At 43.5% G+C, this 27,688-nt stretch overlaps 1 protein-coding gene across 1 annotated transcript in view; it reads right to left on the bottom strand.

Moving 5' to 3' along the window:
- The window catches only part of PPARGC1A (PPARG coactivator 1 alpha), a 645,787-nt gene that overhangs the window by 454,236 nt on the left and 163,863 nt on the right, over positions 1-27,688 (bottom strand). The window contains exon 2 of the mRNA XM_058722956.1: positions 4,598-4,662. Coding sequence (XP_058578939.1) covers positions 4,598-4,615 — 18 coding nt within the window. The 5' untranslated portion in view covers positions 4,616-4,662. The remainder of the gene's footprint in view (positions 1-4,597; positions 4,663-27,688) is intronic.

Genomic DNA, 27,688 nt, shown 5'->3' with positions numbered 1-27,688 from the left:
CTTCCTTGTTTCACCCTGTGTGGGTGTCCAATATTTTCACCTGCTTTCTCAAACTGATGGTAGCAGTCCTACAGAGCAAAAGTTACAGTCAATTTTATCCACGCCTGCATTCGCTCATTTTTCCTCCAAACGTGTACTGAGTCCCAGCCGGATGCTAAGGGACGACTCAGCTGGGAACCCACACTGCGGCCAGTAACCCTTCTGACTCTCACGAAATCGTCTTCAACCAAATGTGTGTCATTCATGTATTCATCTGTGCGTTAGGTGCCAGGGACTCTCTGATGCCAGACCAGTCCCTGCTAAACTCTCTTACTGTCTGCCAGACGTTGCCTTAATACTATTATTTTTATCAGCAGCAGCCGCAGCATTTACCCGTCTATTGCCCCAACTCTTCTAGGACGGGGAATGGGTATTATCCAGCTTTGTTTTCTCAGCCAGCTACCATTCACTGGCTGCTTACAACCTGCCATTTTCTAGGCTCCTCTAGATGCTAACTCAGTAAAGCCCTGCACCAAGGCTGATCCTCCTTTTGCAGATAAGCAAACGGGAGAGATTAAGTATCTTTCCTAGGGTCACACAGCTTGCAAGAGGCCATGCCAGGGTCTGATCCAGGAGCCCAGCTCTGGAGTCTCCCATCTCAGCAATTCCACTAAGCTATCTAAAAATTATGACCCAAAGAGCTGCTCCCCAGCTCCAAAGGGCACTCAGCCTGCTCTTCACCCATTATTACCTAGAAAGATCTAGAGGGCACCAGGGACACTTTCAGCGAAATGAGCCTCGACTCCCACCACCTGGGCAGGCAAGTCAGACTTTGGGGGACTTCCTGCTTAATTTCACCTTGTCTAAATATAACCAACTAAAAATAACCCAAAAGGGAAGTGTCTCAGAACCGCCAGAGAAGCAGCAGAAGGCTGCAGGGGACGTGATGGGAAAGAATGATCTCGGCCTCCCTAAAACACTGCAATGCTTTCCAACATCAGCAACTTGCACATTGATGAGAAAACAAAGTTTCCAATTATTGAAATTCCATAGTGTATTTAATTATGCAATTATCTTATTGTAGTAACAAGTGCTAGGGCATAGCAGCAGTTGCCGAGATATTTGCAGTTGAAAAGTGCAGAATTTATTCTTCCCCCTGGCTGATTACTTCTCATGAGTCTGTCCATTTTTTCTGGGATTATGGAAATGGTCCTATTTCTGAACCGCTTCGTTCAGAAATCCAACGCAAATCACACCCCACCTTTGCCACTCCAACTTTGAAGCAGGACCCCACTACCGACCGAGCATATTTCAGGGGAAAATGTCTACAGATTCACGTCCCCTTTTGTTCTCATTAGTCACTTCGGGCTCTTTCCTCTTTTGAAATTCAAATAAATATAATGTAAATATAAATAAAAAAGCACTCATACAAGTCACATATTTTCAGTGATGCGAGCACAAATACAGTCTTGTTCATTTGCTTAATAGGGACTTGTCCCAAAGGATTCATGTATCAGACCGCAAAAGTCAGAGGATTTCATCCAAACATCTAAAATAGGTATGCTGTGATATTCTCGCGCACTTCTCTTTGCCACAGTCACCTCGGCAAATGTGAAATGTAATCATGCAAAATTAAACATTCCATACATTTTCTATTCATTTTCTAACACCCTCCCTATACTCCAAAATAGGCTATCACACTTTCAAGTTTATAGGAGCAAAAAGTGAATCAAATTTCTTGTTTCTGAAAGCATTACAAGTAATAGGTCTTTTCACTTAGGGCTGTTCGTCTAAGAATCACCAGGCTCTTTACACATAAAACAGAATTAACCCATACAGTGTGCTACATCCCTACCCAATGGGACTCCTCCTGGCTGATAATCACTCATGGGGAAGCCATACCTGCATTTTCTCAGGCTAAATTTGGTCCAGGCTGTTAGGAATGATGTTTCATTTACTTGAGCATGACCAAGAGGCACAGTCATAGGTAGGAAAACCTATTCTCCCAAATAAGTGATAGTTTAGAACACAAACTCTAGACCCATAGATTCTAGCCTGGTGTTGGAATCCCAATTTGCTACTTTTCGGCTGTAAGATGATGGAGGGAATCCCTTCATTTCCCCGGGCGTCAGTTTTTGTAGCGGTAAAACTGGGATAATAATAAGACCTACCCCATAGGGTTATGGAGGGGATGAAATGAGTTAATACATGGAAGTCACCAAAAGCAGTAACTGTTATCGTTTTGTCTCACCCACATACACCTGATCCCTTTCAAAGCCATTTGACAACAATGACCTCATTAAGGTCTCCGTCTTCCTATGAAATAGTGGGAGCAGATGTTACTATCCCCATTCTACAGGTGAAGAAAACGAGATTCAGACAGGGCTGCTGGAGGTCAGGACTAGAACCCCTGGAACCCAGTCTACTATTCTCCCACTGTTTGTCTTTATATCCAGAACAAACTGATTCAGTGACCCAGACTTATTTCGGGGGAGGGGGGATGTGCACGGGGAAGGGGGTATTCTCTCAAAAAAGATACGGGAAGCATTCTGTTGCCAAGGCTTATTTTGCACACAAAAAAAGACCCAGATCGGCAGAAGACACATCAACAAGACTGCCTTAATCACGATTTGTGCTAACTACGAAATGTAAGTTAATTTCATGCCTTGCATTCACAGACAAAAAGGTTCAGAGCTGTTTAAATTCTCTTCAGCCCAATGACAGTTAGTAAACAGGGTGCTTCCTGTTCTAATGCTTGAAATCACCCTTCGTATCTCAATATATTATTTATGCACTCAGCTTAAAATAAACAGCAACTCTGAAGTAGGTGAGTGGGCTCATCTAGTGCGAACTTTTTTTTTTCACTCTGACAGTTACTTTAAAACATCGGTAAACAACCTTAATTCACTTCCAACGAATTAGTAGGCTATTGCTGTGTCTCCAGGAGGCAAGTGGATTGTATTATTAACCAAAGCAACTTTCTCCCTGTCAATCATCTGCACCTCACAGAGGGATGTGGGCTTTGCTGTCTCATTACTCAAACCAATCCATGGGCGCACGTGATTCCAGACGATTTCCTCGAGGTCATTCTCTTCTGGACCTTTGATTAGATCTCTTGACTCTGGGATGCAGAATGGGGCCTGAAGAAGGTAGATTCTCAGTGCTGCTTGTTAAGAAACATATAGACAAATGAGAGTCTTTCCAGAGGGGTAGAAGATTTGGAAGTCATAACACAGAAGGTCCAGTTGTTGAGGGAATGGCAACTGACAAAGAGGCCACGTTCAGGGGGACCCGATAGTGCCACTAAATACTTGAGAGGGTATCACTTTGGAGGAGAAAGTCATTCTTTGTGGATAGTGAGAGTAAAATTAGGACCCAAGGGTGGAAGATACATGAGGGTAGGTTTGAGTTCAACTCAAGAAAGAATCCCGTAACTGAAAAGAGTTGCCTCTTGAGGTAGTCAGTCTGTCCCTAGAGGTTCTGGGGCACCCACCAGATGGAATCCTTAGAACTGGCCAGGAAAAGGCACTAGATGAGATGTGTAGGGACCCATCCAGACATAAGATCTTACAACCCCATGAATCTCAATAAAACAGGCTTCAATAAGCAGTCACAACCCTTTTTAAACTTTTTATGCTAGGAGTTTTTAAGGGGTGACAGCTATTCCATATATATATATATATATATATATATATATATATATATTTATATATACACACACACACACCATGGGTTAAGCACTGGGTGTGTCACTGACCAGTCTACTCACTCACACAACACCAGGGCATTGGCTGACCTAGCAAAATAAAAAGATGTACCATTCAGTGGGGAAAATCAGATGAAGCAGTTGCTTCCGTCTAGTACCCTTTCTGCCTGCTCTTTGGCTTTGTAGCTTGCAACCCTCGGCCATTCCACGGATAGGAGGCCACTCTCAAGTCACCTGGGCTGTAACGTGGACCAGAAGAGGTGATTCACACTTAACTCACCTTGCTAGTTGACCTCCTTCCTTTATCTCAATTCTGGAAACACCATACTTAGCAACGTGCCTAAGGGATGTCTAACTTAGTTTCATCATTAACAAAACATTGCTCACCCCATTGAAACATTCGGTCTTTCCCCGAAACCAATCATTTCTTTGATACACACACTGCTCAAAACCAAGAGTTGAATACAAATCAAAAAAATTAAGAAGAAGAAGAAGAAAGAGAAGAGGAGAAGAGAAGAGAAGAGAAGAGAAGAGAAGAGAAGAGAAGAGAAGAGAAGAGAAGAGAAGAAGAGAAAAAAAGGAGAGAGGTAGGGAAAGAGAAACAAAGACACCTTGCATTCATATCCAGGGTTTATATCAACATGTTCACATCGTTTGCAGACATGTATTCTTCCAAAGTGTCTGGAATATTCTCCCCATAGTTTGGGGAGGCGAGTCAGGCTTTTCTATATCCAACATATTGACAAAACATTAGAGAGTTCAGAAACATTAAGTTCCTCAAAGGAAGTCAGATTATCAATCTTTGGGTGTGAAACTTGGTGTTGCTAATTTCCTAATACGGCAAGAGCAGACATCTGGTATTTGCACTTTGGAGTAATAGAACATAACATGACAATAATGTGTTATACTTACAAAGTACCCTTCATCCATGGGGCTCCAATTTTACCAATATTAGTTCACTGATTTTCGCAAAAAACCTGAAAGGCAGAGGGTAAGTTTGTGTTACCCCCCACTATGAAGATGGGGATATTGAAATGCAATAGGCGAATACATTATTGGTCCATTATAACGACAGAATTCAGTAACACAGGGCAAGAATTACGATTTTCTCCTTCCCCATCCCAGTGCAACTTTACCGCCCATCTTTCCCTTGGGGACTGATCTTTCCCACGTAATTTCCACCATAATATCAATGTATTAAATGCATTTTGCCCACAGAAAACAGTGCTGAATGTAACCCCTTGGTCTTATGAGCCCAGACACCAAGATCCCTTTAATACCACAGAAAAGGTTAGAAAAACTTCCCATCGTTTAAAACATAGTTTAAAATTTTAGATTGACAAAATACAAGCATCCAACTAAAATTTGGCCTGAAAATAATGTTACTACTGTTCAGTTTGTTATATACTTATGTTCACATGTCAGCATATGGACTTGTCTTTAAAAATGATTCCAAGGAAGTCAGAATGCTTCAGAAGTAATCCTGCTAACGGCATTTTTAGAAGGGTGTATTTTTAACAACCCTTTCTAGGACAGCCCATCCTTTCTACCACTCTCCGGCCATTTATTCCACTGAACAAATAATCAATATTTACAGCGTTCTTACTATGTACAAGTTTAGCACTGCATGTGGTTTCTTGGAGGACACAAAAATGTGTACGACATGGGTCCTACCATCAAGAAACTTACACTTTTGTGGTGTAATGATGTTAGTACAGTGACAATCCCTCTGTTCTAAAAGTCTCCAGAAAGATCTGACGGTTTCTGGACACTCTTGGTGAGTCATAGACACCAATCCCAGAAGGATGGCTCCTTCGGGGAATATTCTCAAAAAAGATGAGTCTGGGTTCTTTTTATGAGCCCTACTATTTGGGATGACACAAATGCTAAAAGATGTATCTTCAAACGTTTGACCCAGAATCTTCCCAAAGCCCATGATTTGAGGGTCATGATGTCTCACGATCTTCACCCCTTCAGCCACGCTGACCTCTTCGTTCGTCCTCAAATACCCAAGCATGTCCCCACCACAGGACCTCTGCCCTTACAATTATTCTCTTCACCTGGGACCATCCCACGGCAGATACATCCATGATCTCTCCTCCTGCGCCTGTTTAACATACCTGCCACTCGTGTAACTCCAACCCCTTACCATTCTCTCTTTCTTGGTGAGGCTCATCACCACCTTACAGTAAATGTTTCATCTCTTTGTTTGTCTTTCGATGCCCCACCCCATCCCCAACCAGGATAGAAACTCCATAACAGCAGGGCTTTTTTTGTTCACTACTAAATTCCAGGGTCAAGGCACTCCGTAAATATTGGTTGAACAAGTGACTGGCAAGGCTCAGCCATGGGCTGTGCCCTTCTCTTGGATCTTCTTTCACTGGGATACTGAAATAATTACTGATCGATGAATTTCGATACTGGATCATAATAGATTTTTTTTTTTTTCATCCAAAGGAAAAAACAAAACAAAGCAAAACCCCGCCAACATTCAGTGAAATGTTTCTGGGAAATATAGTAACCACGAGCTTTTATCATTTTCCCTTCTCTTGATTGCTCAAGCACCGGGCCAAGGGTCGGGTAACCTCGCTCTCTGGCCAGTGCCCCTGTGAGCTGCTCTGGGGCCCTGACCTCTTCATCCCCCTGGGCCTTGCTTGCCCAGCAGTAAAATAAGGAAGCTTCAGAAGCTGATTTCCAAGCTTCCTTCTGGTTCAGAAACGATGGAGATCAACACATAGGCGACAGACCAAATCATATTCACGTTTTTACATCTTCCGATTTACTAGCACTTTCTACGTATAAGCTTATCTGAAAGGTAGCAAGGCCATTTCATACTAAGTAAGCAGGAATCCCGGAGGGAAGGATGTTATTATCTAACTGTATCTATGAGCACGCTGATTTGGGACAAACACCACAGATATCACTGAAAACCTGTTTCCCCGCCTCCCTCCCCCACTATCACACCACCAATATACGACAGACATGCAAAGAAAGATGCCACCTCAGCTGTTTATGACATCTTGAGTCACAGACACTTCACTGAGGTCTCTAAACAGATTTCTTGTTTACTCGCACATTAATAAAACTCGCCCCTTCGCCAGTCAGAATTTTTTTTTCCCCAAGCATCTGAACATCCGAAGAGATTTAGAAGCAATTAACATTCACGAGTAACAGAGCAATCAACATGGGAACCGCTAATGGGACTGGACAGAATCCAAAAGCAGATATTAGGATAATAGTGAGTCCCTGACACAGGTTATGGTGTTAATTCTGGAGGGCAGACTCATGGTACGTGTTCAGTAGCTTTGTGAGTTGCTGGCACAGCCACGTATGCCTCTTCCATATATGGTTCCTAGCACCCAACAACACACTTTTTTTCTTTTAACCACTATCGAAAAGAAGGCATTTTTGCATCGTTATGACACAACCCCTAGCATTAATGGTATATATTGAATTCAAGTTTATTTTTAAATTGCTTACCTGACAAAAATGTTAAAATGTCATTTTTTCCCACTTTGGGTCTCCAGACTATCTTCACCTGTTAGCTCTTGTAGCCAGAGGCCACAAAAATAAGAGCTATGAATTTCCACCTTGACGCTTCCCCAATAACTTTTGCCCTTCCTTGGGCGCACACAGGTTCATACATCCCTTGTACACGGAAAGATACGGACATTCCCACCCCGACGAGCTCTAGGCTTGCCTCCTTGTCAGTTTCCCAACATGTTTCTGATATCACCCCAGAAATCAGCACCCCTCCCCTTTTCTTTTCCGCCCCACTGAGGAAGTCTCCGAGTAATAGGGAATATTTCCATTGTTACTCTTCCTGCCTTCCATTTTCCTGCCTTCATCTCTGGTCACTAAACGCGTCTCAAATGCCAATGCTAAGCAAATCTATCTTTACCTCCCCTTGGACCACGTTCCTACTTCCCGGCCCTGGCTCTCCTTCTCCCTCAGCCTCAAAAGCAGATGACTCCACCTTCAGAGCCTTGACCTCCCCAGATCTATGCACTCCTCTGAATCCTCCCCTCCTGGTCCCCTCCCAGTCCTTCTCCTGGGTCATGTGGTCTCTCTCAGGACACCTTCCCTTACCTGCGGACACTGGGACCCACACAGGCAGAACACCTGGTTTATTCCCTTCTTTTTGTTTTTTTTTTCCCTTAGGATATAATTAATCACAGCTTACTATATAATTTGCTTTATTCTGTGGGGCTTAAGAAAATAAATTTGTTCCAAGGCAAGTCTTTTTTCAAGTACTTTAACATTAGTTACGTGCATTTAATTGGATAAACACCATTCATATTGATACTATTTTTCTGGCTATTCTACTTCATTCATGCTCTGGTCTGTCCCTTTCTCCTTCCACTCTGCCATTTTGGGCTATTAAAGGGTCCCTTTTTCCTTAACAATCCAGGTTGGGTTTTTTGTTGTTTTTTTTTTCCCCTTCACCTCCCCACCCTCAGCACAAATCCATCATGAAAGCATGGCCCTATTTAAAGCTTTGGTTTATTCCCTGAGTACAACGGGCCACTGATACCCAATCTGCCACCACCCGGCTGTGTGTGTTAAATGCCTGTTTGACAAAGATTTTATGCAACAGAATCCACATTAAAGGGAAGCTATCAACAGACCCATTACTTCAGAATCCCTAACTTCATCTCTGCGTTTCCAGCACTAGCCCCGAAGCTGGGAGACACGAGCCCCCAAGAGCCTCTCCTGCACACACACATCTTAATCATTGCGTCCCTGGCCCCGGGGCTCCCTCGCCACCCCAAGGGGCAGCCGTGGAGATTAAAGTGCTTCTGGGCTGTGGTCGCCCAACCAGCTGCGATCTCTACCTTTGGTCCCTATGAAAACTTTTTGGCACAACGCCCCCCAGTGGCGCTCTCCATCTTGGCCGGGCCTCCGCTACCGTATCACCAAAGAGCTTTGTGCGGCGACAGCAAGGGGCACAGAGCGGCGCCTTTTCATCCCGTCCCTGTGACTCTACGCCTTCCTGGACACTAGACTCTGGGGCTGTTTCTGTCTTGTAAACAGCCCCGTGCCCATTAACCCGGACGCCTTCAATATCTGCTGCACTGCAATAGTTAAGAATGTAGACTTCCTTTATTTACAGCCCTAAGTAGGTTTTAACTACTCCTGAGAGAGAAGGAGATGAATAAAGAAAGCGATCGCAAGAGTTTGGGGAGAGCGGAAGCAATGGTGAAAATTTGTATTTGACCATTTGTTCTTTCACCAAATATTTACTGGGCACCTACTGGAGGTTTACAGTAGTAAATCAATGACCTCAAGAACATTCCTTCTCCCTCCCCGCCCCCGAGGAGTTCACATCCAAACACGGGGAGACACCCAGTAAGCAAATAAACAAATAAATATATATGTCCAGCGGTGATAAATGCTATGGAGAAAAATAAAGCACGGGAGGCCAGGGAGGGTAGAGACACAAACCCACACTGCACGCGGCATTTATTGCCCCATGTCATGTCAATAAACATTTGTCACCAAGCTTCTGCGGCGCTTCAGGCCCTGGAATGGATTCTGGAGACACGGGCCTATAGATGGATAGAGAGAGATGGGTGTGGATGTTGATGCACGAATACCACACACTGGATTCCAGTCATTTGCACCTGAAGGCCGTGAAATTTTCACCAAGGGGTGGGGGGGGAGGGGGTCTGTGTGTGGTGCCACACTGCCAACAGCAGTTTCTTTGAAAGGGCCACTAATGAATGCCATAAGGGGCCCCCAAAATGGGCAGGGTGTGGTGGAATCCGCGTCTGATTTGTTGAAGGGCAGGAATGTTGGAAGCATGGAGCATCGCGGCCTGGCTTGGCCAACCACGGACCTGGCTCAGCTCCAGTGCTCGCCTCGCCGAGTGGCTAGAAGCAAGTTACATCCTCTCTTTACCCTTGCAAAATGAGGCCCACAGGCTACTGTGGGGTACAAAGGCAGTAATGTAAGGAAAGTGCCCAGCACAGTGTCTGACGCTAATCAGACAGCTGAATCAATTGCTTCACTCGTCTCATCCAGAAGGAAAAAGGACATCACAAAGGCAACAGCTCCGAACAGACTATGTGTCTAGAGTAACGATACAATAACGGCTTCTGCTTATTTCTTTTCTGTTTTTGTGGCCCAAGGGTTCTGGGGAATATAAGCAGATGTTACTTAAAAAAAAAAAAAAAAAAAAAAAAAAAAAAAGGCCTCAATCAAATAAGTTTCAGACACAACAACAAATAAAATGAACTAACACAGGTCTCTTTATACTCCCTACCCTCCTATTCTAAAGAATACGCTGATGTGCATCACTTCTCTCCAGGAAACAGGAACCATGGGATGTGTTTCCCACCTTATCGAACGACGGAACCCTTGGACGCGGTAAATCGCACGTGACAGTTGTTCAACGGAACAGACTTCGGGAAACGTGCCTTCGTGATAAGAACAAATGAATCCAAAGATAAGGAATATAGACTGTATTTGGTTTCGGTGTGGTCCGCTGGCTGTCTTTGAAGAGGCAGACTTGGGCGGATTTTCCGCAAACCAAGAGCCTGGCAGCAGCATTTCCTATCCATTGGACCGCAGCAACTTCTCCCTTCTTATAAAAAAAGCCATTATTCTGGGGCCACAGTGCACAGGAGGCAAGTGTCGGCAACATCTGAACACTTCTCATTCCCTTGGACAGGTAATTCCCCTATTTTCCACAATAAATGGGCTCTTAAAACGACTTTTGTTAATTATTCTCTTCAAAGCCAAAACCTCCTCTGGCTACACTGGGGAAACCTACTGCTTACAGTCACCCTGGGTTTTCTATATCATCCGAGTGCCTCACAGTGAGCGTGCATCACTTTCATAAACAGAAAATCAATGGTGGGGCGGGGGAGGGGAAGGAAGATATTCTATAGGGATGTGTTGAGACACCATGATTAGTCCAAAAATTGCCTACTTGTACATGAAGATTTTTATAGATGAGGCTTTTCATGAAGATCTTACTTAACGTTAGAACACCAGATAAATCTGAAGTGCAAGCAGCAGACAAAGAGGCCAGTAGGGCCAAGGTTATTCCTCACCGGCTTCCAATTCAACAGCAGAAAGAGAGAATGCATGTGATTCACCCACCTTCTCTGAGGCAAAAGAAGAGAGAAAGAGAGAGAATGTTATAGGGAAGGAAGGGAGGGAGAAGGAGGGAGGGGCAAGAGATAAGAAAGAGGGAGAAGAAGAAAGAAAGAAAGAAAGAAAGAAAGAAAGAAAGAAAGAAAGAAAGGGAGAAGGGAGGAAGGAAGGGAGGGAGGTGGGAGGAAGGAAGGGAAGGAGGAGGCAGGGAGGAAGGAAGGGAGGGAGGAAGGAAGGGAAGGAGGAGGCAAGGAGGAAGGAAGGGAGGGAGGAAGGAAGGAAGGAAGGAAGGAAGGAAGGAAGGAAGGAAGAGGGGAAAGAGACAGAATAAGAGAGAGAAAGCAAGAGAGTGGGTAAGCAAGAGAATTGTTGAGAAGCCTAAGGTGGGGGAGGGGAACACAAGCCCAGAGATTAAGTTGACCCAAGTCAATACAAAAGGCTTTGTGCAGGGGCTCCGGCATTAATGGGATTTGGACTGCTAAAGCCCCGCGAACCAAGTACAGAACATAACCATAGACGCCAGAGTTCTTTCTGAAATGGATGTCTTAAGTAATAGGAAGCTTAACTAGCAGGGACACTCACAGCATTTTGCATGGCTGCTGCCAGCTTGAGGCCTGGCTGGGAACCTGGCTGGCAACAAACTGGAGCTGCCCAATGAGCAGCAGCCTCCCACCCAGGACAGAACCCAGCAGGTGGCTTTAACCCTTGAGCGTGCCCCCTGAAGAGCCGGTGCCACCGGAGCAGGGAGAAGGAGCCGTGCTGTTGCATCACTTAGTAATGCAAACGGTATGGATGGAGGGAGACCCTCTGAACCAAGGAATCTTGGAGCCACCGTTGTAGAGTCAAGCATTCATTCTGTCCATTGATCCTTCATTAGTGCCTCCAAAGTGTCCGGAACTGGCCCAGGTCTTAGAGCCACTGTGATGAATAACACCAAGTCCATGCTCTCAAGGAGCTTGCATTCTTCCCAAGGAGGGGAAGCCAGCAATTAAGTAAGAATTTTGGTTGGTTGTAAGTGCTGGGAAGAAAAGCAAAAAGAAAAGAGGGAGAGAGAGGGATTGTGGGCAGCAAGGGAAGGGGCGGCAAGGGAACATATGCTCAGGGAGGGCATCTCTGAAGAAGGAGAGTTTAAGCTGAGGCTTTTAAATAGCAAGGAGGACCCCCATCCTGCAAGATCAGAGGCGAGAACAGTGTAAAAGAAGGGAGCGGCTAGTCCCCTCAGACCTAGCTTGAGCCGTCATCGGGCCTCACCTCCAACCAACTCAGCTTTCAGCCACACTAAATTCAAAAGCACACAGACATGGTTAATTTCAAAATCTTAAATTGCATACTATGCCCGCTAGGAAAAATACATCCCACAACCTAGATATTTTTAGAACGGTCCACTTCAGTTCCCTCAGGTATTTTTTTCTCCAGTTCAACCAGAAGACCCAAGTAGTCCGGGTCCATCAGCCTCTTCTAAATACCTGAAACTGCATTCATCAGCCACTTTTTAAAAATTGGATCTTACTTCAAAGCTGAATGGCTTGATTACTCCCTTAACAGAATACATTACACTGATTACGGGACTGTTCACGTGCCGGTTCCAAGAGGTTGGGCAACGTTTCTCAACACTGCACCCACCAACAAACAGAGCAGCGAAAGTGGCGAACGTCATGCTAATATTCAAATGCCCTCCGTGTCCCAATTCCGCGATAAAATTCCTCTGCCCTCTTTTCTAACTGATGTTAGAGGAGAGGCGTGGGGACCATGCAGCTCAGAAACAATAAAAGGAGAAAGTGCCAGGAGGGGGTAAAGATGAGATGGTTTCTGCGGTCTAGGCACTCAGTAAATGTAGGTGCCTTTCCCCAGCCCCTCCCCCTTGCCTGCCCAAACCCTGAATATTGATTCTTATATCAATAATTTGCCAATAACCGATTCATTGGCTCATTTTTTATAACTGTCACTCTAGTGCTGTGTTTTCAGCCTGCTGGCAATTGATTCTTAAGAATGGCTTGGGGTGAGAAAGGGGGAGGAGGTGGGAGCTTTATAGCCATGATTCCCTACTAATCGAGGATTAGCACTTTATGCTCAAGACAATCAAATTCATATCACTTTACATTTTAAAAGTTTTTAAAGGAACACTTATTAAAAGCCAAAATGAAAACAGGGCGTCACAAGTTCAAATAAGCCATAAATTAGACAAAGAAGCGTAATTTCACTGAACACCATTTTATTAGCTAATCAATGTGTCATTTTTTTTCTATTGGCATCTACTTACTGTCATGAAATTTCCATAAGGGCACCATCTGTATTTATAAAAGAATTATCTTTGTGGTGATCTAGCAATCTACAAACAACGGTGATATTTAACTTTTCTTAGGGGATCAATTTCGGAATTGGGTTAAAGGATTTATAGGTCTCTTTTCCATGGTGAACCTTTTACGATGAACTTATTCATACATCTCTGTGATGTTGGAAACACGTGAAGCCAAAAACAACAACAAAATGTAATTTTTATTTATTGAAACGTAAGGTCCCAGGTCTGGACATGTACGTTGTTTAATCAAGCAAGATGAGTCTCTTACTGTGAAGTCCAGTAAAACAATCATAGACAAAATACTTTATTCCATTTTGGCTGAAAGGGTAGGTTAGTTTTCAGAGTGATCTGATTTGATGCCCTATGGGTCAGACAGAACCCTTGGCTATGGGTCCTAGCCAAGGTCACTGCTAGGAGTTTAATCAGGATCCAGTCTGCTCACCCATTCATGACACGTGGTCAAACCCTGCCTTGTCCATTTCTTAATGCAGCTTTGCAAGTGCGAAGTCTCTGGCCCAGTGATGGTTAATCCTGCCAGTAGGACTCAGCCAGCAATACTCTCACCACTGGTGGAAAAAAACTCATAATAGATGCCCTTCTGTTGGGTGCAGACTTCACTGATGAGTGACAAAACATGCAGGGAGAGATTTGTTTAAAGAGTTTCTAAGAATACCAAATAGAACCCTAGAGAGAACAGTCGTTGGTTTTACAAGTTATATTACTTCAGCTTTGTGTCAATCCAAAGAAGCAAGATGCAGCTCAAGAGAATCAAAGACAAAAATCTCGCTCCAGGATGCAAATGTGTCCACTAATAGTCAATGACTTTGTAAATTTAATTTTAAGCAAGATTTAAAAATATTATGATTAAAATGTATATGATGTACTAACCAACAAAATTAAAAAAAAAACAGAAAACAAACGAATATTTATACTTCATGGATTGGCTCTTTAGTTTAAGTTTAGTTCAGTTTAAGTGCCTTATTAAGTACTATATGTATCAGGCATGGTGAACAAAACAGATTTAGTCCCTTCTTTCATGGAGCTTATAGTCTCTAAAAAAAAAAAAAAGTATGTGTGTGAATGAGCAGTTGAGTGGAAAATCACCAAATCATATTACTGATGAACTAAGATATATAACTATTCCATTTTCCTCTCTCTCTAATATAGCTTGATTGCTTTTTAAAATCTAAGACATTTATTGGCTTGAAATAATTTGACAATGTATTATAAACCAGGAAATGATCTTTCTGGATTTTGGCTTTTTTTTTTTTTTTTTTTTGCTTTGTTTTGTTTTGTTTTGTTTTGAGAGAGACAGAGAGAGACAGCAGGGGAGAGGCAGAGGGAGACAGAGAGAGAGAATCCTTAAGCAGTCTCCACACTCATCACGGAGCCTGATGCCGGGCTCCATCCCATGACCCTGAGATCATGACCTGAGCCAAAATCAAGAGTTAGATGCTCAACTGATTGAGCCAGTAGATTTTGGCTTTTGTATTTGTTGTTTGTTTGTTGATCCTTGAAATGTTGACATTCGAAGAAATTTTGATCATCAAATTTTTGCAATATGTTAATAAAATAGAGTATTCGTAGAAACACAACAATAAATATATTCAGGGGTAGCAAATGGGTCTTCTTGTGAGAGGATAACAATGAAGGTCATTCACCCCCAAAAGTGATATGATTATTATCTCTGTGGGGAGCTAAACATGCAAAAGGGGAACTCTGGAATTAGTCAGGTTCTATATTCAAGTCCTGGCTCTATCACCGCGTATTGAGAACCTCTCCACATCTTTTGTTATCCATAAAGGGAACTAGCCACATAGCAATAATTAAATGAATGTAATAAATGTGAAGAGCTTGCATGTAATCCTGGGTTACTGTCAGCTGCCTTCCTCGTCACACTCCATCATCATCATCATCACAAAAAGAACTTCAAGGTCTGTTGTAATGAAAAGCAGCTTTAGAGTATCCTGGCAGTAACCACAAAGAAAGCTGGTCACAACGTCTCCTGAGAAAACACTAGTGTTTAATTCAGAAACCCTCCTTTAAAGTCCTAGCTCTTCTTGTGCTAACTTGTATAAACTCGGATCGAACATTTAAATTTCTGATTTTCAGTTTTCTCTAAAATGGACCTAATCGAACTTATTTAATGAGACGATATATAAGGAAGGACCAACACATACATCAGCTCATTAAATACAGAACACTACTACTTTTATAGGAAAGCATATTCTGACCATAGCCTACCAGAAAAAGATCTCTTCTGTACCCACCCAGGATAAAAACTCCCAGGAAGACCATGAACTTGAATTCCAGCTCCACGATCCACTATCTAGATAACATCTTAAATTTTCTGGGCTCTGCTTTTGGTGAGGAAAATAGCGTAGTCATTGTAAGGATTGGAAATTAGACGTGCAACGCGCCCAGGAAAGGGTCTGGCACTTCAGGCATATGGTGGTTTCCATTCCTCTCTGTTAAACAATGATTCACTATATTCCATTTTCAGTGTGCATATTCCCACATTCTAAAACTCTTCAAACAAAAAGCATCATAAATAACCTTTGGATGGTCTTTAAATAACTCTTTATGGTTTGGAAGAAAAACAAATCTATAGAAACATAAAAACGCAGGGTGTCAAATATACAGTATAGTCATTTTGTATGATCACTGCTAATACAGTTCAACCTAAATTGTAGTCTTGTATTTGACATAATTATACATAACCAAACACTAGTAAAAATTGCCGCCTTATATTTCAAATTAGTAATTATGGTAGTAAACATTAACAACATGTCAGATATAAGATGGTGATTTGTTCTGAAATGTATTAGAAATCATTATACTGTATGATAATTTTAATTACAGTTGGGTAACAAGACGGCACGCGGCAGACCACAGCTCCAAGAGCACCACAGGGGCCGACAGCTTTTCAGTTCAGCCCTAAATCTGACTCCTGTGGCTGGAGTTCAGAAAATGCACACTTCCTTCTCCACCTTTAAACAGGGAGCTCAGTTCCCTCTGCAGAGGCAGCATTAGCATGAGGTTTGGAGTCCTTCTTCCAGGGTTGAGATCCCAATCCTATCACTCTCTGGCCATCCGAACTTGGCTAATGGTAACTTCTCAGTGCCTCAGATTTTTCATCTCTAAAATGGAAAACAGGGGCACCTGACTGGCTCCGTCAGAAGAGCGTGTGACTCTTGGTCTGGGGTTGTGAGTTTCAGCCCCACGTTAAGTGTAGAGATTACTTTAAGTAAATAAATAAATAAATAGTAAGTAAATAAATAAATAAACATACATACACACACATATATACATACAATGGAAAACATAGGAGTACTACCTCAAAGAGTGATAATAGCAGCTAAACTAGATTACTTTGTCTGTAGTGCTCAATCTAGCACCTCGAAGATAGTCTTCATACATACTACTGTTTGTAATTAGCATTTAATATTAATAATCAGGTCAATCATTCTCCTAAGTCTTTCAGACCATGGTCTCAATAGGAATGACCAAATGTCTTAAAGTAGAAATGTTGGCACAAAAACAGACACTCAGATCAATGGAACGGAATAGAGAACCCAGAAATGGACCCACAAACATATGGCCAGCGAATCTTTGACAAAGCAGGAAAGAATATCCAATGGAATAAAGACAGTCTCTTCAGCAAATGGTGCTGGGAAAACTGGACAGCAACATGCAGAAGAATGAACCTGGACCACTTTCTTACACCAGACACAAAAATAAACTCAAAATGGATGAAAGACCTCAATGTAAGACAGGAAGCCATCAAAATCCTCGAGGAGAAAGCAGGCAAAAACCTCTTTGATCCTGCCCGCAGCAACTTCTTACTCAGCACGTCTCCGGAGGCAAGGGAAACAAAAGCAAAAGTGAACTACTGGGACCTCATCAAAATAAAAAGCTTCTGCACAGTGAAGGAAACAATCAGCAAAACTAAAAGTCAGCCAACAGAATGGGAGAAGGTATTTGCAAACGACATATCAGATAAAGGATTAGTATCCAAAATCTAGAAAGAACTTATCAAACTCAACACCCAAAAACCAAATAATCCAGTGAAGAAATGGGCAAAAGACATGAACAGACACTTCTCCAAAGAAGATATCTTCTCCAAAGATGGCCAACCGACACGTGAAAAAATGCTCAACATCAGGGGCGCCTGGGTGGCTCAGTCGGTTAAGCGTCCGACTTCAGCCAGGTCACGATCTCGCGGTCCGTGAGTTCGAGCCCCGCGTCGGGCTCTGGGCTGATGGCTCGGAGCCTGGAGCCTGTTTCCGATTCTGTGTCTCCCTCTCTCTCTGCCCCTCCCCCGTTCATGCTCTGTCTCTCTCTGTCCCAAAAATAAATAAATAAAAACGTTGAAAAAAAAAAAATGCTCAACATCACTCATCATCTGGGAAATACAAATCAAAACCACAATGAGATACCACCTCACACCTGTCAATAATGGCTAACATTAACAATTCAGGCCACAACAGATGTTGGCGAGGATGCAGAGAAAGAGGATCTCTTTTGCATTGCTGGTGGGAATGCCAGCTGGTGCAGCCACTCTGGAAACCAGTATGGAGGTTCCTCAAAAAATTAAAAATAGAACTACTCTATGGCCCAGTAATTGCACTACTAGGTATTTATGCAAGGGATACAGGGATGCTGTTTCGAAGGGACACATGCACCCTCGTGTTTATAGCAGCGCTATCAACAATAGCCAAAGTATGGAAAGAGCCCAAATGTCCATTGATGGATGAATGGATAAAGAAGAGGTGGTATATACATACAATGGAGTATTACTCGGCAATCAAAAAGAATGAAATCTTGCCATTTGCAGCTACGTGTATGGAACTGGAGGGTATTATGCTAAGCAAAATTAGTCAGAGAAAGACAAATATCATATGACTTCACTCATATGAGGACTTTAAGAGACAAAACAGATGAACATAAGGGAAGGGAAGCAAAAATAATATAAAAACAGGGAGGGAGACAAAACAGAGGAGACTTAAATATGGAGAACGAATAGAGGGTGGCTGGAGGGGTTGTGGGAGGGGGGAGGGGCTATATGGGTGAGGGGCATTAAGGAATCTACTCCTGAAATCATTGTTGCACTAGATGCTAACTAATTTGGACATAAATTTAAAAAAACAAAATGATTTTTTAAAAAATAAAAAATAAAGTAGAAATGTGCCGGACCTATCCCTCATGACACTCTATGCTTCAGAATTTTATCATTCTCCTTTCTTCTTTCCTTCCGTGTTTTTTCCACTTCTCTTCACTCTTTCACTCACTCCATGTTGTGAGTCACTGGGAAGACCCCATCCTTTATAATCTCACCTCTCGGGAAGCTCTGACTTTGGCTCATTCTTTCTTGGCCCCTATCTCTGTGTTGGCTTTAATCACGGCCCCTCTACATGGCTCCAGCATATACCCTATGCTCTGTGAACGAAAAGACCCACCAGAGAGACACCAAGAAACTCCACTCCCCGACAAGGGCATGTAAGAGCCATGAACTTGTTGCAACTCCACTCACGTGACTCCCTGACATACCTGAAATCTGATCACCATTAAATTCCTAATTTAGGAATGTAATGTTCCTCCTCCCCCTCCTCTGTGCCCCTCCACCAAAAAAAGTAAAATTCATTATTCTGACATAAAAAAAACATTTGTTCAACCAGAGTTGCCTATGCCCATCCTTTCAAAGACCTCTGAGCCTTGCAACATCTTTGCAGGACTCTCCCGGCTCCAAGATCTCCATGCATTACACGGTCTCCTGCAAGGTGGGGAAGAACTCCAGGCACTATGATAAAGCACCTTCACGGTCCCCATTTCCATACTGTTTCAGGTAAAACATTCAGGGGAACAGACCGGACTGCTAATTAGAGAACTGTCTGAAACCGCCATGAACCACATTTCCATCGGTGCAATAAGCAAAGACTCTTCATTAAAATCACTGTCCTCTGTAAGGGAAAGCTGTTTCAAGCGCAATAGATCTAATTCACAGGAGTGATCATGCAGGCCCAGGTACAGTATTCATTATTAACTTAAAAAGTATGCCAAATCAATTAAAAACCATTTTAAAGGGAAGGAATAAAATTTAGTTCTACCTAACTGCGGCTCAGCTCTAATTTATCTTCCAGCCACTTTCAAGGGATTCCACTTGGTTCTTAATCTAACATTCATTGGAAAGGGTAATTCTCATGAAATTACAATGGCGTCTCTTGCAGTGTTTAATGCGAATGTTCCCATTCTTCGGAAATGGAGACCAGCTTCTCCAATAAAGGCTCCCTTCAAGGTATAAAGTGGAAGAACACAGGGATCTGCTTGAGAAGAATAAAACACGTGTCTCAGAAGCTGCTCAAATTTAAAACCCTGCCTGCATCCCTATGACAAATTGTATTCCAAATATAGGTTATTCACAACATGTTTGTTATAAGGCACGGCATATGAATTCCTGCCGTGTCTTTCTTTACAAACATGTCAAGACTTGTGAACCCTTAATGAAATGCAGCATTTTAGAGGCAAGAGGAAGCTAAAAAGATGCCAGAAAGAAGAGGTTCCTTTCCTGGGACTGGGGCCTTCCTGTGACAGTGACTGTTCTCATCGTCATAGACACCGCTGTGTCACCTCAGAACCAAATGGGGCTTTAGCCGTCATGGAGACCAGCCACTTCAGCTCACAGAGGAGGAGACTGAGGTCTGAGGGAGAACATTTTCCCAGAGTGTCTTGGCTGGTGAGGGCAGAGACAACCACGTCCCGGTTGTCAACCGGTGCCGTCCCGTTGACAAGGCTCTAAAATAGACTTTGTCCTGTGGGGCCACTTTCGTAAGTCCCCTGAGGCACCAACCTACTGGTATTCAGGTAAAAGTTCCATAAAACTTGTAAGTGGGCTCGTCCCAGTAGGGTATTTTTAGTCATGCCACAGAAGTTAGTTGGATTGATTTTACATTTGGCTTTTTTTTTTTTTTTTTTAAGCCAGGACCCAAGAGTACATTCCTTCTCATTTGTTAACTCATTTTCTCCCTTTTAAGTAAAGCACCACTGTTCACTTGTCATCGGAGGTCCCAAGCAGAAGACAGCCACATTCTACTCAGTTCCCCTGCCCCCCACCCAAATTTGGGGCTTTCTGAGGTGATGACAACCCAGCAGTCTACCCTGGTTTTCGTTTAAGGCAGGAGTCAGCATGCTTTTTCTGTAAAGGGTTGGATACTGACTATTTTAGGCTTTGCAGGCCATGTGGTCTCTGAACTACTCAATTCTACCACTGTATTGCAAAAGCAGCCATGGACATAATATAGACAAATGAGTATGGCCACATTCTGATAAAACTTTATTTATCTACGTTGAAACTGAATTTCATATAGCGTTCATGTGTCATGAAGCATTATTCTTCTTTTGATTTTTATTCAACCATTTATTTTTTTTTAATGTTTATTTACTTATTTTGAAAGAGAGAGAGAGAGAGAGAGAGAGAGCATGAGCCAGGGAGGGGCAGAGGGAGAGGGACAGAGAGAGAATCCCAAGCAGGCTCCACGCTGTCAGCGCAAAGCCGGACGCAGGGCTCGAGCCCACGAACCATGAGATCATGACCTGAGCCAAAATCAAGAGTCGGATGCTTGACTGACTAAGCCACCGAAGCACCCCTTTATTCAACTATTTAAAAATGCAAAAACTGTTCTCAGCTCATGAGAGCAGGCAATGGGCCAGATCAGTCTCACTCCTGCCTTGATTTGCCAACACTTGGTTTAGGGGTATGGCTCACTACAGAGACAAACCCCCTTTCCTACTCAGCTGCTCTCTTTCTAACTCGCTATTGGCACTCACCCGGAGAATCCACATTTTTCTATTAAACGTGCATGCTTTTCCATTGGTGTGCAAAAGCAGGTTAGTTCAATAAGGTTGGAAACTTCAATAATCATATGATGTTCCTGGGTGTGGTATCTTCCTTGATGTGAAATATAACTGGACGTACTAATTGGCCACCAAGAAGGAGTTGTGAGATGATGTCATTATTATACCCATCGGATGAAGAAACATCTGTCCCTGGGACAGTTGATATGAGTTCTGCTAATGGATTTTTAGCCTTTGTGTGTAAATAGTGCTTTAATTTTGGAAAGAAACATTTTAGTTTCACGCGGGGTCAATATCAGCACCAACAAAGCAGTCGCGGAAATCGTTATCAATCTTTTGTCTGTACGAGGAAGGAAGGAGGAACTCTCCATGTAAATACCTTTCCACACAACACAACTCCACTGGCATCAGCATATTACAAAAACCAATTTTCTTACATCAACTTCTATCTACTTCTAATTCTGTAGCATAGCTCTGGGGAGTTGCTACAAGGTCTGTGTAAACTGAAAATCTAAATAACATTATGACGCCTATTACAGAACTAATTTATAATCTAATACCCCAGTTGAATTTAATATCCTATTTATTTATTCAAGCAAAATATCTGGAAAAAAATATGTCACATCATAATGTAGTTGTTATGAAAATGGAAAAATAAAACAGAATTTTAGAGAAGGCATGATAATTGCTAGGGGCAGGTATGAGCAAGAATTTCAGAGCCCTTCACACGAAGGAGAGATGGGAGCCCTTTAATAAATAGAATTTTTGCTTTATAATGCAATTATTGTCAAATTTAGTATTTTACATCAAATTTACAACTTTAAAATGTGATTCCTATTAATGTTATCTGCTCAGAGCTACTGCAGCATAAAACCGTTGGCCAACAGATGCCACCTCATCAACTGTCTTTAACAACTCCATTCCCATCCTGGATGGAAGAACGGAGTTTATGACAGCGTTTATAAGCACGCACTGCCAATACAAATGCACAAGTGATGGGCATGTATATAATACACACAGGCTAATGGAAAGAACTATGGAGATGCTTCTCAGAATACTGAGTCTCATGCTGATTTCCTGATCTTAAAATGGAAGGAAGGAAGGATGGAAGGAAAGAAGGAAGGAAGGAAGGAAGGAAGGGAGGAAGGAAGGGAGGGAAGAAGGAAGGGAGGGAGGGAGGGAGGGAGGAAGGAAGGAAGGAAGGAAGGAAGGGAGGGAGGGAAAGAAAGGAGAGGTGAGGACAGAACGAAGGGAGGGAGAGAAGGAGGGAGGGAGGAAGAAAGAGAAGAGAGGGACGAAGGCTAGAAGGCAAGGAGCGAATGAAGATGCTATAACATGTCAAGAAGCAAAACTGTAGAAAGCATAGATATAAAAATACCACCAGGCCATAACTGCATCCTACCCCCGGACACTCCTGGCCATCCAGGAACCAGGCGATGGCTTGACGAAGTTCAGTGAGGCTCAACCGTGCCTATCCAGGAAAGTTCTCAAGACTCAGAAAAAGGGCAGCAGCACCTGAGTCTGTGCAGCAAGTAAGAGAAACGCCTACTGCTTGCTTTCTCCTGAGACAGAAGCCACGTGCAGAGCTTAGGTAGCAGCTCAGAGTCCCGCTGGCCTCGGCCTTCAAGTACACGTGCACCCTGGGGGCACGCCCACACAAACACACGCGTGGCCACCCTCACAGGGGTGACTTCCAATCCTCACCAAAAAAGCGGAAGAAGCAGCCAGCCGTCTACACTGCAGAGTGGCAAATACCGAAGGCCTCGAGTCCTATTCCAAACCCGCATGTCTGCATTACGAGCCTTACTCTAGGCCTCCTGTATTTTCAACAAGGTGCCCAGGTTATTCTGATGCACTTCAACGTTTAGGAACCAGGGGCCTCTGTGATCCTTTTTGGAAGACATCAGGGAAGGGCCTTTTGCCCCAGAAATTATTGTAACGCTGCTCTCTCAGTATCCAGGAATCTCATAATTAGTGATCCATTCTTTTGCCTTTTAAAGGTTTCCTGGTCTCCCAGGGTACTGAAATTGAACTCAAATACACCTACGAGAAGAAACAGCTTAAGTCCTCTTACTAGCTGATGACAGGTTAGATACTAAAGCCCTGCGGGAATTAAACAAAGCTTCCCCAAAAGGGCAAGAATGTGACCCATAAAAGGAAGGGATCGAAGACACGGGAATAGACTCGCTCCTGTACGTATAAACAAACACACTGGCGTTATGTGATCACATGTCACCTCCGAGAAACACACGGGTAACAGGGGTCAGGCATCCCGGCTTCGTCCAGTTCTGCTGAGCACAGTCTGACCTCAAAAGGAATTCCCACTCAGATCCTAATGTATTCCAGGATGTATTCAGCTCCCAACGGGCATTACTTCACGGTATCCACTTTCAGAAGCATACACATGAAGCCTTTGGTGTGAGGGTGTGCCCTCTCCTGACAGAGGGGCCTCCTCTGAGGGTCAGCCTTCTCCAGATGTAGAGCTGGAGCCCCATTACTTCCCCAGCGTCCCTCCTCGTGTCGATTCGGTCTCCCTCCCTCACTCCACTAGTGTCCGCTCCGTTCGGATGCCTGGGAAGTGGGAAGGCTCTCCCCTCCCTGAGCCATTTTACCTGCTCTTTGTGGAAGGTATACATATGCAACAGAAACCCAGCTCAGCACTCTATTGATTATTACCTATAAATCTAGCGACGCGTAAAAAGGTTCCATGAAATACAATCCGGGGACGTAAATCTCTCTAGGAGAGATGAAATCTGATGGGAAATAAAATTCCCCCATTTCATTTATTCCCTTGTTTAAAGACTGACTTTCCAATCAGTTATGAACTTTCACATGAGATGACAGAAGGAACAGGGACAGAGCACAGGTCAGGGGTCAGACAGCCAGGACAGCAAACACTCCCGGCAACACTCCCTTGTTATGTGTCACCAGCAAGCGACGTATCCCCTCTGAGCCTCAGTTTTGTCATCTCTAAAATACGTATAAGAAAATCCCTTGCACAGGAGCTATGACCACAAATTGGATGAACGAGAAGGTACCACGCATGCGTTAGGAGTTCAAAATGGTAGCTATTGCACGCAACCCCTGTCTTCATTTAAAATTCTTTTTCAGGCATTTGACAAGCCCCCAAAATAAAATAAGATACTGGCTTTAGGATATATAAAATATATAGTATAAATATACATATATAGTATAAATATACTGGGACAAGGATTAATTTTTTACAATAAACGTTGTTGGAATAAAATATATAGTATAAATATACCCTAAAGCCAGTATCTTATTGAATAGAGAAACATTGGAATCATTTCCACTAAAATGGGAAACAAGGCAAGCATTTCCACTTCCAGTATCTTATTTTATTTTGGGGGCTTGTCACTTGACAAGCCTTTTCAGGATCAATGGAAATGATAATATATCTTTTCATTAGATTTATTAATAAGGTATATGCTTTTAAAAAAAATTTAAAAAAAAATAAAATTCTTTTTCATACAAAAAGGGAAACAAAAGAACTAGCCACCCCTCCCACCCAAATCCATCCTTGCTTCCCACAAGTCCAAGAGAGAGCCCGTTAAGATCTCTTCCTTCATTCAGTTGAGCACCAATCATGTGTTGGGCTTTGTCCTTGGTTCTGGGAATCGTCCAGACTCGACCTCTAACTTTAAAAGGGTGTAATACCAATATTTAAGATGATACACAAGAAAAAAACAGGTAATGGGAAAAATCTTTTTTTTTTTTTTTTTTTTTTTTTTTTTTTTTTTTTTCAAAAATCCCAACACTGCATAAGGGCCCAGTCTCCTATGCCATTAACAAATCTTGAAGAAGTGTGTCCATCCCCTCCAAAGCCTTCAGAGACTTCTGGCCAGCTCCTCCCCTGGGTTCTCTTAGCTCCCACTGAGGGGCAGTCTCTAATTTTCCACACTGTGTTGCAATTTTGATTTAACAAAGTAACAAATCCCTACACTGTGAGCTTTATCAGGAAAGCGACAAAGTCCTGTTAGTGTTTGGGGTCTTGTTTGTTTTGTTTTGTTTTGTTTTGTTTTTACTTCCTTCCCTCATCAGAAAAGTTCTGCATGTAGCAGTCAAACCATACCTCTGAGCCTCTGCTTCCAGAACAGAAAGCCTCACCTCCCCTAGGCCACTCCTGGTGACCAAACATCCTCCCCGAGGCCGCTCCTGATGATCAGAAAGTCAGTTCTTGAGCTTAAGCAGCTGAGCTCCAGATACATCTTTCCCACAGCAAACAAGACAAAAGAAACTGTTTGTTCCTAGAACAAGAAGAAACCTTACAGGGCTGAGAAAAATGTAGGCGTTAGCATTCTGACTTCAACCGGCCGGCAAAATTTGCCATGGCTTTTCCCCATCCGATCCTTTCCGCCTTCCAACCCTCCACTTCCGTGATCTGACCATGTGGCAAAAGACCACATTCTGCTCCCTTCCAACATGTTGCAGCAATCAAATGGGCTTTGGCTTGACTGAGCCAATAGTCTGTTGGGTTTGCTTTTCTCCCTATAAATACATGGTGTAGAGGACCAAGAAGCCTGAAGTTGACCAAATATTGTGCAAAGAGCAAAAGTAAGGTTTAGTGATTTCACAGGCATCTCGAGAAAGACAGAGTATGAAGCTACTGAGTGGTCCTTGTAATCCCATTCTTGGGTCACGGGGTCGGGGGCGGGGGGGCGGGTAAGTTTGCAGGTGAGAAAGGATGTGAACGTGTTCAAGATGGAGGAGAAGGTAATGGAGGGAAGGCGAGAGGGGAGAGGAAAAACATGCTCCATCCTGTTTAGTCAGTCCAAGCATTTGTTATCGTTGTGTCTAGCTCTTCAAATCAAAAAAAAGTAAAATCAAACAAACAAAGAATTCACCAGCCAGAACCGGGCAGACTCTCCCGCCTTGATTCACACATGGTCTCCTCACTCCTCACTCCTGCCACAGATGGTGGCAAAGCTCCACTGCCACACGCAGCGCCCTGAGGCCCTGAAACGTCCCCCGCCGTCCCTCTGCGAGGGTGGCCGGCTGCTCCTGCCCTCAGCTGCCACGGGGGGGCGGGGGGGGTCTCTGTCTCCCCTTCCCCTTCTCTCCACCCGCCATCAAAATGGCACACTGTTAGAAATGTGCTCCGGATGTGTGATTTGGGGCAGATAGTTGCTGGAGTCCCCATATGCTTAAGGTACATAACTGGGCCACTGAGAAAAAGGAATTTAAGCATTCTAGAAAACAGCAGGAGAGCAAATTGGCCTTTCCCTCCGAGAGCTATTATTAGACCCAGCCCAATTCAGCCAGAAAGCCAATATCTAGCCCATCGGCTCTCCCCCTGCAACAATGCCCCACACATCCTGCCCCCTTTCGAGCAGGACTGCCCTGATGCCTCCCAGCCAGACGCACATCTCATCTTTAATGCTGACCACTGGCTTGCAGAGATCAGTGCAAGCGTCCCTTCTCACACGGCAACTTGAGAGTCCCAAGTTTAATTTCACATAATACCAAGAACTCACAGAACGTGGCAGTACATTTGATTTGTCCTCGTGGAATTTGGCAACCTGCTAACTCGTCTCTCTGTGTACCTGCTGAAGTCACAGCTGCTGCCTAAACTTTGTAAATAAATGCTAAACAAATGCCAAATAAAGAACCCAACTTCCCAGGAAGCAGAAAGGGCAGGAGATCACAGTTTTTGTTCTCAGAAATATGCTGTGACCTGCTTCAGCATCGCATCCTGGCGGCTTAGGTGTCTCTCTGTTCTCTTGTGTCTTGAATGCTCTCTTACCTCTGGTGGGGGAGGAGGAAGGAAGGAGGGAAGGAAGGAAAGGGGGTAGGGAGGAAGAGAGGGAGGGAAGGAAGGAAGGAAGGAAGGAAGGAAGGAAGGAAGGGAGGGAGAGAGGAGGGAGGGAGGGAGGGAGGGAGAGAGGGAGGGAGGGAGAGAGGAAGGAAAAAAAAAATGAATGGGAGAGGGACAGGGAAACAGAAAAGCCTTTCCTATTATTTGTCCCCCAATTAAGGAACAGAAAACGTTGGCTAGGAAGACAATACCCAGCCTTGTTATTTCTTATAGCACACATTTCTATGGAAATTAGAGATTTTGGAGTCTATTTTTTTCAATGGACTGAATCTCCAATCATGCAACGAATTCATGAGAAAACAGGTTTCACTGCACCTGACCCTCCACTTCGCAGGCATGTATCCATTGCCTCTATGAAGACATCGCTGGTCGGGCCTTCTTATTGCTCCTGGTCCTTTGGCCTCATGGGTCATGTTTCTCAACAGCAACTCCTTGCTGAAGGATTATGGAGTTAATCATTCAAGATACTCTGGCAGGTTGCAATCTGTGTTCTCTCCAGCGCAGGTAATGCACAAGTGCATCAACCAACGAAAGATGGAGAAGCCCACCATTTCTCATCATGGGTAAAAATACATTTTATGAGCAGGCTATCAGGCGCCCACCCCCATTTCCTTGCCTATCTCAAAGGATACATCCATCCCATATGCAAGAAGACGAACTAGTCGTAAGTGCAGACATGACGGATGGATGAAACGTGATTTACAGCTCATCTCTGCCTTTCAAATTCAGCTGATGATTCCAGCCAAGTAAATCAAGTACCAATAATGATACTTACAGCCACCCATCTACTGAATACCTAAATGCCAGGCTCTCCGCCACGATCCTTCGGATACTTGTCTTCTCCCAGTAAACCCGGGAGTCCCACGAAGGGCAGAGGTCTCCCTTACCTCCGTCGTTTTTTTCTTCTGTTTTCCTT

Source organism: Neofelis nebulosa, chromosome 3 (genome assembly GCF_028018385.1).
Source record: "Neofelis nebulosa isolate mNeoNeb1 chromosome 3, mNeoNeb1.pri, whole genome shotgun sequence".
Lineage (NCBI taxonomy): Eukaryota > Metazoa > Chordata > Mammalia > Carnivora > Felidae > Neofelis > Neofelis nebulosa.
Note: the sequence above shows the minus strand (reverse complement) of the source record. Positions and strands in the feature narration are given on the sequence as shown.